At 44.4% G+C, this 11,508-nt stretch overlaps 1 protein-coding gene and 1 pseudogene across 4 annotated transcripts in view; one reads left to right on the forward strand and one right to left on the reverse strand.

Moving 5' to 3' along the window:
- The window catches only part of RNF8 (ring finger protein 8), a 33,320-nt gene extending 23,460 nt beyond the window's left edge, over positions 1-9,860 (reverse strand). The window contains exons 1-2 of one of the 4 annotated variants that reach the window (XM_019666567.1): positions 9,575-9,860; positions 3,430-3,558 (exon numbers count right to left, since the gene is read on the reverse strand). In XM_019666567.1, coding sequence (XP_019522112.1) covers positions 3,430-3,558; positions 9,575-9,685 — 240 coding nt within the window. In that variant the 5' untranslated portion in view covers positions 9,686-9,860. The remainder of the gene's footprint in view (positions 1-3,429; positions 3,559-9,574) is intronic. The other 3 variants (XM_019666568.1, XM_019666569.1, XM_019666570.1) reach the window with 3 other exon arrangements.
- Positions 9,861-9,904: 44 nt separating this feature from the next.
- LOC109395525 (60S ribosomal protein L27 pseudogene) overlaps positions 9,905-11,508 on the forward strand; it is a 10,186-nt pseudogene continuing 8,582 nt past the window's right edge.

Raw genomic sequence — 11,508 nt, forward strand, 5'->3', positions numbered from 1 at the left:
ACTATTTTATTTTAGCAATTCTAATAGATGTGCATCAGTCAATATTTTTTAATTCTTTACTAAAACATAACATACAAACATAAAAGTGCACAAATCATAAATGTACAACTAGATGAATAATCACAATGTAAATGCCTCAGTATAACTACCACAAAGTTAAAACAACATCAACAAAAAAACTAACCCATATTTATTAGCATCCCAGAAACTTCCTTTTGCCTCCTTCAGTCCTAGGTCCCCTTGCCCCGCAACAAGTTTACTATTAGCCTGGCTGAACACCACACATAAGTTTTGACATTGTATAAATGGCATCATATGTATTCTTTGGTGTCTGTTTTATTTCACTCATTACTATGTTTGTGGATGTATCCATGTTGTTAGATACAGTAGTTCATTCATATTCGTTACAATATAATGTTTCACTGCAAGAATAGTCTAGTTTATTTCTCCGTTATACTATCGATAAACATTTGGGCTGTTTCTCTGGGTGTGAAAATACTGTCATGAGATATATATGTGTGCACTTTTCATAAATAATGCCAAATAATTTCCCCAAATAGTTGTATCTATTTACACTTCTACCCAAAGACGACTTTTGCTCTGTGTCCTTGCTAATACCTGGCGTCTTCAATATTTAATTTTAGCCACTCTGGTGGTATGCAGTTGTATTCCATCTTGGTTGTGACTTTGAAACAACTAATTTTCTAAAACAGCTGGATCCAACACATAGGATGAACTATCTGAAGAGCTACTCAATTAACTGAAATCTACACAACTACAACCATCCTCCTATTATTATGTGTGCAGAGAGAGTAAGCAGTCCTTCAAGTTTGGGTTTTTTTCCCCTAAGCCAATTTTAAACCAAAATTGCATTTGTTGCAATTTCTGTATCTGTACTTGTTTTCCCTTTCTGGCCATTCCAGCATATAAGAGAGACCATTTTAGGAAGAGAGAATGTAGTTTTAAGTTTTGAATTATTAGAAACATCTACCTCTTGAAAAGATTTGGCAAGCAACTTCAGATATGACCACAACAATAACATGCTGCACCTGAAATTCAAATCCTTCATCAGGAGAAGAGGGCTACCAAGGCACCATGCCAGAAAGAAGCAGAGCGTCTATTAAGAAAAGTTTGTGGGAGGGGCTACCTACAATAGTTCCCCAACCCAAATATCTCAGTTACAGCTTCTGAGGATGGAAAAGGGGCCACAGGTTAAACCTGATAAGCTCAGGAGACTGAAAATAACCACATAAGATGGCATGAACAACAACAACAAAAAATTATAACTGAGGTGGGGCGTGGCGGGAAGTCACATCTTTAGCCTGAAGTTTCCTTCATAAAGTTAATCTTCACCTTAAGTGAGCCTGTCTATTGTCTTTTTGCACCTAAGATAACATCCTTGGAATGTCAGTAATCCCAGGACAGGAAACTACAGAATCCCTCATTATTATTCTTGTCCGCTGATAACGACCTCTATGTAAAAAGTGAACTATTAACTATCCTGCACTCATCTATGTAAAGGAAGTACCTGTTTCTCCATTTTACTTTTTATCCAATCCCAGAGATTTCCCCACTTTGTTTTCTCCCACCCCCTTAATCTACCATCAATGGATTTCATGTAATCTTCCTCCTTTGATTCTATTGCTCAGTGGTCTGGGGAAACCCTCCCCACACCTAGGAACCAAATGGTTCATCTCAGAGCCATTTTAATACACTTCCTTCTAACAGTTATCTTTAAACTCCTTCCAACCAGAGCAGTGTAGAATGGTGTCTGAAGACATTTTATACTTCCTAATCCTTAACTGTCCACATTAGAATGTCTCTCACCTCACAGCCTTTATTTTCACTGTATCCTGAGTGCTTATATATCTGCACTTTAGGCACTTCCTAATTGCTGGGCTTTATACATTATTTCACCTCCCTTAGTATTCACATTTTGCAAAATTTTAAAGCCAAAAAACCCTTTATTCCAAGGAAATCGTCCTTAAGAGCACCAATACATAAAACAGGTTTAACACGTTTGTGGACGGTGACACAGATTTGCGTCTATACATTTAAATGCCCCATCCTCATTGTGTTAAAAAGGAGGGAGATGGTTTGCTCTGACTGAAAGGAGTGGGGAGGGGGAGGGACTAGGTGCAGTCAGCTCAGCTCCCCACTCCTCCCGGGCTCTGAACCACAGGTGTGCTCCACAATCCTCACCAGCTTCCCATGGTTCCTGGACCTTCAAGTTACAAATGGCCAATTCACCCAGTAACTTAGTCTAGTTTCTGGAGCAGGACCTACTGCTCCAATTCAGGTGTTCCTTTCAAAGTAACTACAGTTGAAGTCCTCAGAAATGACTGTGGCACAGTCTCATCTCTGGCAGCATACAGAAATGGTTGTCTCTGGGGAAGACAACGGGGTGGCTTGGGAGGAATATATACTTTTGAATCTTTAAATTGTGTACCATGTATCACCTATGCCAAAAAAAAAGAGGGCCGACCGAGTGGCTCATTGGTTAAGAGTTGGATTGGGGGGCCGGCCGAGTGGAGCGATGGTTAAGAACTGGCTTGGGACGCCAGAGGGCCCCGGTTCGGATCCCACATATGAGGGCCAGTGACACTGCCCTCCACAGCTAAGATGCTGAACAACAGCTCAATCTGGAGCTGGGCTACCATGAATCGCCGGCGACGGCATAGGCTGCAGCCCCTGTGGCAGTGGGTTGCCATGGGCTACCATGTGTAGCCAGCAGCCAGCGTGAGCGGCCAGCAGCCGCAGTGAGCGGCCGTCCAGAAGCCGGCGACTGATCTGCCTCGCTGGGGAAGAGCGCAATGATGGTGCCAACTTGGGTCAGTGAAGCGACGTCCTCCACAACTAGACTGAAGAACAAAACTACAGCAACTTGTCTGTTCCCCTTCCCTCAATTCCCCAGCATTGTTCCCATCCCCCCAATTCCCCAATTAAAAAAAAAATCTTTAAAAAAAAAAAGAGTTGGATTGGGAACGCGAGCTCTGAGCAGCAAGGCCACCGGTTCGGATCCTACATGGGCCAGTGGCGCTGCACCCTCTACAGCTAAGATGATGAACAACAGCTCACCTGGGCTGCTGTGAGTCGCCGGCGACGGCATAGGCTGCAGTGGGCTGCCGTAAGCTACCGTGAGTGGCCGGCAGCGGGCGTGAGCTGCCTTGAGCTGCCGTCCAATGGCCGGCGACCAATTTGCCTCCGCCAGGAAGAGTGCAATGATAAACCAACATGGGCCAGTGAAGTGACATCCTCCACAACTAGACTGAAGAACAAAACGACAGCAACTTGTCTGTTCCCCTTCCCTCAATTCCTCAGTGTTGTTCCCATTCCCCAATTCCCCAATAAAATCTTTAAAAAAATAAATAAAAATTAAAATGAACAAAAATTCAATGAAAGTCATTAGGCTTCTATGGGTTCCTGTACCTTGTTGTCCATAATTGTCCACTGGCCGTCAGTGTTCTGCTTCAAAACACAGTGTTTTCGGGAAATCATCAGAGGGCAGAGTTTTGATATCAGTTGGTATGTGACACCAAATCCTCGCCCTATGGTCACCTAGGAAGACAACAACAAAGTAAAAGATACCATCAGCCATTGTGTTGAAAAAGGAGGTCCTTGAAATCTTGTCAACCAGCAGTATATACATGTCCTGACAATGAAACCAGGCTCCCAGGAAACCCAAACTGCTCATCAGCTATCTCCTCTTTCAGCTGCCATGGGAGCCACCAGGTAGAAAAAGGCAAGAAGCTGTGACAAGGAGAGACGGCTGAATGGAGTTACTCATGCGATGTCAGGGTTGCTGGGACTGACCCTGAAAAGTCATAAGGTGGAGGAATTCTTTTTACACACCCTCATCAACTAGTCATAAACTGCAAGAAACTACAGCCTCGATACACAAGACAGTCCCTCCAATTTCTTACTGGCCCCGAACTGACATCTTTCTTGCTATGAATTCCATTCACTGGCCCTGGCTCTACCCTGGGCGCCATGAGAAAATCTCCAGTTCCCCCACCACATGACAGCTGGAGGGTCTACCAAGTCCTCTCTTTTCTTGGCCCTATGTTCCCAGTTACTTCAACTTAATTCTCATGGCATGGGTTTGAGTCTCTCTGCTATCCTAATGGGTTTTTCAAGAGACTCCTGGTTTATTTTTATTCCTGGATGCCATATTAAGAAAAATAAACTTAATTTCTATTACACGGTTGAACCCAAGTATCACTTTCACATTTCTAAATATTATCACTGGAGCATATAAATTGCATTAGTGTTCATAAATCTATCACACTGCCAGTGTAACCTCAGTCTTAGAAATGATTAAATTTCTGACCCTCCCCCAAGAATTGCTACACTAAGAATTGCTTCTGTCCTATTCTTGACTAGTTGGTAATTCTGGATTCAAGTGCAGGACCTTACATTGATCCCTGTTAAATTTCATCTTGCTAGTTCAGTCTATCACATGAGTTTGTCAAGACCTTTATGAATTTTTAATCTGCCATCAGACATACTCAATATCCCTTCCAGCTTTGAGTCAACCAAACTGATAAGATGCCCTTCGGACCTTCATTCAAGACATAGGTAAAACATTGAAAGAGGACGTAGCCAAAGGCAAAGCTCTCAGGAAAGCCTAGTAAACATTCTACCATACAATCTGGGTATACCTTCAAACAGTTGTAATACAACCAAAAGTCTTTGCGCTGAGTCCATATTTTCCATCTTATCTACAAGGACAGCATGAGAGCTCCTGGAAAAGGTTGCAAAGAAGCCCCCATTCACATCTATCATACTTTCCTGATAAACTAGTCTAGTTCCTAATAACCCTGTCAAGGAATAAAATGAAATTCTTCCGAGATCCAGATCTTACAATTCCCTGCTTGTTCTTCTTGGTGCACAAGCCACCTCTTTAATGACCCATACCAAGCCTTACCGGGGAACATTAAGCCAAATCATCTGTGGTTTTCTAAAAGCTGCCCTCTTTGTTCTTGAATTTTTCAGAATCATGCCTGTCCTTCTCAGTCCCTCAAAGACCACCATGACTCTCCTTGCCCCGATCCAATCTACCCCACAAACTTTCATCTCAGTAACTGACACTCCCATCCAATCATCAAACTCAGGAGTCATCTTTGATTCTTCTCTGTCCCTCATCCCCACATTCAAATCATCAGCAAATTCTCCCGGCTGTAATTTAATATATTGTAAATCTGTTCACTTCTATCTCTATAGTCACTACCTTATTTCAAACACCTTGGCCTCCTCCAGTTATGCTGTTTTTGCTTCTAGACTAGCCCTTCTAAACTTAATTCTTCACACAGCAGCTGCAGTGGTAATGTAAAAACTTTAAATCAGGTCATTTTCTTTCTTTCTTTAAAATTCTCCAATGATCCCAACTTGCTTTCATAGCCTGAATGTCCTCTCTCCACCTCTTTAGACTTATATTTCCCACCATGGTCAGAAACACTCACAGCCCACCTGAGGGTCTTTTCACCTGTCTGATCTGCTTAGAACACTCTTCTCTCAGACATGGGCACGGGTTTCTTCTCATCTTTCAAATATCAGCTCCTCCAAGGCCTACCCTCATTACCCTACCTAACGTTGCTGCCTGCTCCCTATCCCCATCCTACCCTATTGCGTTCCTTTATGTTATTAGCATGCACTTACACAGTTCAAAATTAATTTGCTTGTTTTACTTATTTCTGTCTCCTCCTTACTAGAATATAAATTTCATGAACAGGGGCCTTATCTGTCTTGTGTACCATTGTTATTTCTGTACCTGCCATGGTGCTCAGGAAATATCTGTGAATGAATGGAAGAATACAGAGATCTTTATGAGTCCTCCCAGATTCTAGGATGGGCGTTTTTGGTGGGGTTTTTTTTAGGTCAGAAGTTGGAAACTGGGTTATTACCACTGGAAACTATGGAGCAGTAAGCGAACAGGAACTCTTACAATCTGACTTGTTCCTCTTTAAAATTTTGTGGTGACCACCTCTACCAAAATCCTGAGTTTGAAGTTTTTCAGTTATTTGAGTTTACCAGAAATTCCATTAACTATGGAAGTTCCTCTGAATACATATATCCTTTGAAAATGGAATGCTAAAGGATTTATCTGTCATCTGTATTCAGTTAGAATTTCCACTTAGGTAGCTTTATTTCTAATAAAGGAAGTACTCCATATTCCATTTTAATACTTGAGGGGAGATAGCCACATTGCCCTTGTGAGTAGCCTGGGGAAAGTATTACAGAAAAGCGAGGTGAGTGCCTTCTTTTGAAATTGCCTCCTACAGACTCTGAATCTAGAAAAGGAAGGAAATACTCTCTTTCATCCCTCCCTTCACTATCTGGTTCTAGAATTTACACCATGGCTAAAGAGTCTGCAGTGAGCTTATCTGGATATCCCAGCATCATTCATAACACAAAACTAAATTTCCCATGGGAAATGAGTGCCAACAAGCTCCCCACACATACGGTGGGGTTGTTTCCATTTGCCGTATAAATTTGCAAGACTTTGAGCTTACTGACATCATTGACCTATAAGATCATCTTGTTTTACCCACCTTCATTAATACTACCCCTGTCCTCCTTGGAATGACTCCTACTGTTTCCCAGATGACCAGCAAATATTCTAGAAACATCCTCTTTCCAAATATTTTAGGGCAGAAATTTTCATGAAAACCAAACACGAGAGAAGAAAAAGGGAAAAATGAAGATACTACAGTTTTTCCCAAAGCCCTAGATACTTACTATTTCCAGGAAACTAGCTAATCTGCGATACATGTCTATCTAATTTGTTTTTCCAGCAAACTGTCTGAATTGGTCTAAGAAATTTAAAGACACACATTCAGGTAGACAATTTACCACAGTATTCCCTTCAGTGAAATGAGAGGAACCTTGTTTTATTATTTTATCTGTGAAATCTGAGACTGTGAGGGGAACTGGGAAGGCAGAAAACTGACCTTACTCTGGTATTACAATTAAATGATCTCAGCACACCTCCTAAACTCATGTGCATGCCAGCTTGTGCTATGGTTTGGGACCACCAAAATAAGTAAGACTTCATCGCTTGGCTTTGACTCAGGTCTCTCTTCATACACACTGCAGGCTATGCTCTGATGACTTCCTAAGACCCAGCCTTGCATACAGCCAGCCCTGGAAGACCTTTCCTCCACAGGGCCCCAAGGCACGCCAATGCTCCCATGTTTCTTCACCATTCACTCTGGTTTCTATGGTTCTCTCCCCAGAGAGGTTGTCCCACACAAAATTATCCAACAATTTAAAAATATGTCTAGGGGTTAGCCGAGCGGCGTGTTGGTTAAGAGCTGGCTTTGGACGCCAGCTCTGAGCAGCAGGGCCCCGGTTCAGATCCCACATTAGGGTCAGTGACTGCGCCCTCTACAGCTAAGACGGTGAACAACAGTTCTACCTGGAGCTGGGCTGCCGTGGATCACCAGCGATGGCGTAGGCTGCAGCCCCTGCAGCAGTGGGCTGCCGTAAGCTACTGTGAGTGGCCGGCAGCCAGCGTGAGCTGCCAAGAGCCGCCATGAGCGGCTGTCCAGTGGCCGGAGACCAATCTGCCTCACCCGGGAAGAGTGCAATGATAATACCAACATGTGCCAGTGAAGTAATGTCCACAACTAGACTGAAGAACAAAAAAGGATAGCAACTTGTCTGTTCCCCCTCCCCGATTCCCCAATAAAATCTTTAAAAAAAAAAAGGTAAGTCTAGGAATGATTTTAGTCCTTTTGCTCTTGCTGCGGGTGCTTTAACTCTTTCTATCCTCCCTTCCCCACACCAAGACCCCCAGTAATACCAAGCTATTCAAAAATAATAAATTAATCCAAAGCAATTGAATCTGAAGAATGACTTAACACTTGACCTCTAAGTACCTTATAGGGTTGTGTGTGGGTGTGTAGTACATGAGTAGGACTCAGATTAAGTAATTATATGAAAGCCCAAACCCTATACAAAATATAGTTACTATTATTCAGGTGTTAGTCTCTTCTGAAACAGCCCAAAGGTATATGATTTTTGGAAAGAACTATACAAGGAAAGGTCAAGGCTCAGGCTAAAAGAACAAATGCCTAATGCGAACTTCTAGGCACTGACACCTACAGAAAAGAGGTATTTGGGGGCAGAGGTGTCTTCCTGGTGTTCTTCAAATCACAGCATACAAGTAACCCTTTATAACCTTCTAAAACAAACACTGAAGGCTGGACCTGAATCCCTCCTCTGACTTGAGGAACCACTGCTCTAGGACAGTACTAAATACTCCACCTCTTGGCACTTGATCATACAGCCTGCCTGGATGGTCTCAGGCTGCTTCACTGTATAAAATCCTCTTTCCCCTGTTCCAACCATAAACTCTTTGAGGGCAGAAGCCATTATTTGGCGCTCATAGTACACTAAAGCAACTTAAGTACTTAAATACCGGGGAGACTAAACTGAGACTACACAGTTTATAGGAAAAATCTAATTGAATATGCATTAACAATCAAAAGACTTTTATCTTCCATACAAATTACTTCCCAAAACCCACATGGTTCCCAGTCACCACAGGTTGGTCCCTAATCCAACTCTCCTCAAGCTGAATGCAACCTTAACTCTCTCTCTCTCTTCTTCCTCTTCCATCACCTTCTCTAGAACCACCACCCCAGTCCTAGTGGCCCCCAAAACAAACTGTGCTTCACCTTTTCTCTCTCTTTCTTAATTGGGGAACAATGTTTTTTTGCAGGACCCATGAGCTCCAAGTCAAGTAGTTTCAATCTAGTTGTGGAGGGCGCAGCTCAGTGGCCCATGTGGGAATCAAACCCGCAAACTTGGTGTTACGAGCCAATGCTCTAACCATCTGAGCCAACTGGCCCCCCCCCCCTTTATTTTTCTTTTTTGCAGTTATGACTGTATTAGAAAACAATATAAGCTGCCGTTGGAAAAGCAAGCTCTTATATTTCAGAATTCCTACCCCTGACCCAGCTCAGGGGGTGCCACTCGGCGGTACCCAGGCTCACGGGATAAATGTGGCCCACCCCCCCATGGAGTCGATTTTCCTCAAGAGTTGGAAAAGAAGGCTTTTTTACATTGAAGTTTGAGTATTTTAAGGGACATGACCCAAAACTCGCCACTGTTTTCAAAATAAATTCGAGCAAGTTCACGCCCTTGGCGCAAGTTGAAGCAACTCCGCCTCCCAGTTCCGCCGCCGGGGCTGGGCCCGCGGGACCCCGAGCGACGCACACGGGGGTGGCCGCGTCCGCTCCCCAGACCAGTCGCCTCCTTGCCCCCCAAACCCCAGCTGTCCCTCACTTCCTTCTCCGCCCACCTCCCGCCGTGCCCCTCTCCCGGGCTCTGTCCCGCAGCCCAGACTCGCGCCCTAGCTCGCCGCCCGGGCCTAGGCCGCCGTCAGAGGCCATCTTTCCTCCCAAACGGTCCCGCCTTCCCCGCAGCGCCTCCCACCTGACCCCCCAACCGTTCGCACCGGGCCTCCTCTCCCCCAAACACCTTCACGTCTCCCTCCTCTTCCCCTCTCCACCTCCGCTTTTCCATTGACCCCTCCGGCCCGGCCTCCTCCAACTCTCCCCCCGCTCACCTCGTTTCCATCCTCCAGCAGCAGCCGCTCGGCGTTCATGCCCACCCGCCGCAGGCACCAGACCCAGCCACCGGCGCGGCCCCCCATAACCAAGGAGCCGGGCTCCCCCATGGCCCACGCGACACTGGTTCGCGGTCAGCACAGAGCCAGACCCCGCTCCGGGTACCCGCCGCCTTGCAGCTTCTCTGACGGCGCCATGACCAAACAACAGACGGAAGCGATTGCTACGCGCTCGCGATCGGGGCGAACACTCGCTGGGGCTCCGCGCCCATCCCGCCCCAGGCCAGCAAGCCGCAGCCACTGCGCCTGCGCGAGAAGAAGGCTGAGGCCCGGCCGGCGCGAGCGAGAAGGGAGCTAACCCCAGGTGGTGTGCAGGCACCTGGGCCCAGGTGGGGCGGGGGTCGGGCGAGGCACTCCCAACTCTCACGTCACACCCTCCTCGCCCTCTCTAGAACGACCACCCCAGTCCTTGCCTCCTGAAAAACCAACTCTTAAATAACTTTGAACTTGTGGCAATTTTTAAATGTTGTCTGTTCCTAAATAGCATCTATTTTGCATGACCTTTTACTACTGGATTAGGAAAAAAGAGAGGAAGAAACTTATACTAGGCAAATCTATCCAGGCAGAAATCAGTTAACTTGGGGCTAGGTGTGGGAGCAGGGATGGAATGCAAATAGACTTGAGAGAATTTTGGAAGGTGATAGAAATGTCTAAAACTGGATTATGGTGATGACTGCACAGTTGTACACATTTACTAAAAAGTCATTGACACACACATGCACTTCTAGTGGATGAATTTTACGGTATGTAAACTATCCTCAAAGCTTTTAATTAAAAAAAACTTGAAAAAGAAATAAAGAGATGAAAAAATATATTAAAAAACACAAAAAAGAAAAAAACCCTCAAACTCTTTCCTTTGATTCTCCAATATAGTGTGGTAGCTGTTCCCTGTTGTGAGTCCCTCTTGTGATCATTCAATGCCCTCTTTTGTCTTTTCAATTTCCCAATACATAGTTAACAAATGTCTTACATTTTGTCAGGAGAAAATACATATGCTAAGTGAATCATAAAAAGTACATTAGTAAATGGCTAATGTTTATTGAAAGTTAAGTGCTGAGTATTGGGCTAAGCTCCCTACATTATCTTATTTGCTCCTCACTAACAATATAATTCTAGAGGTTACAATTATAATTTCTACTTTAGGGATGATGTGAAAAGAGGCACAGAGAGGTTTAGTAATCTTCCCAAAGCAACACATTAAATGGTGGAGTAGCAAGCCAATTGAGATCTGTCTCCAGAACCTAATTTCCTAACCATGGTTGCAACTCCAGCCTGGAGCATTTTAAATGTGTGGCACTGTCAGATGAAGAATTTTGGCCTGTGATGTCACAAAGGGTCGGGAAAATTAGTGGGTGCCCTAACTGCACTCTCACACAGATGATTCCCTAAGCTTTGGAATTGAATCTGTTGGTGCCTGTACCCTACCTTAGTGTTCTGTCCCAGGAACAGCAAGTGCACCTAGAGGCCATCCTGACATTTACCTGGCATGCCTCCTTAGCCTCTTCTTGGCTGTGACTGTTTCTCAGACTTTTCTTGTTTTTGATGACCTTGGCAGTTTTGAGGAGTAGTGGTTAGGTATTTTGTAGAATGTCCCTCAACTGGGATGTCTCTTATGTTTTTCTGGTGATTAGACTGGGGCGATAGGTTTTGAGGAGGAAGACTACAGAGGTAAAATGCCATTCTCATCAGATCATATTAAGGGTAAAAGTTATCAACACCAGTTATCACTGTTGATGTTGATCACGTGGCTTAGGAAGTGTAAAGTTACTCTTTTTTTTTTTTTTTTTAATTGGGGAATTGGGGGGATGGGAACAGTGCTGGGGAATTGGGGGAAGGGGAACAGACAAGTTGCTGTCGTTTTTGTTCTTCAATCT

This window comes from Hipposideros armiger, unplaced genomic scaffold (assembly GCF_001890085.2).
Source record: "Hipposideros armiger isolate ML-2016 unplaced genomic scaffold, ASM189008v1 scaffold_475, whole genome shotgun sequence".
Taxonomy (NCBI): Eukaryota; Metazoa; Chordata; class Mammalia; order Chiroptera; family Hipposideridae; genus Hipposideros; species Hipposideros armiger.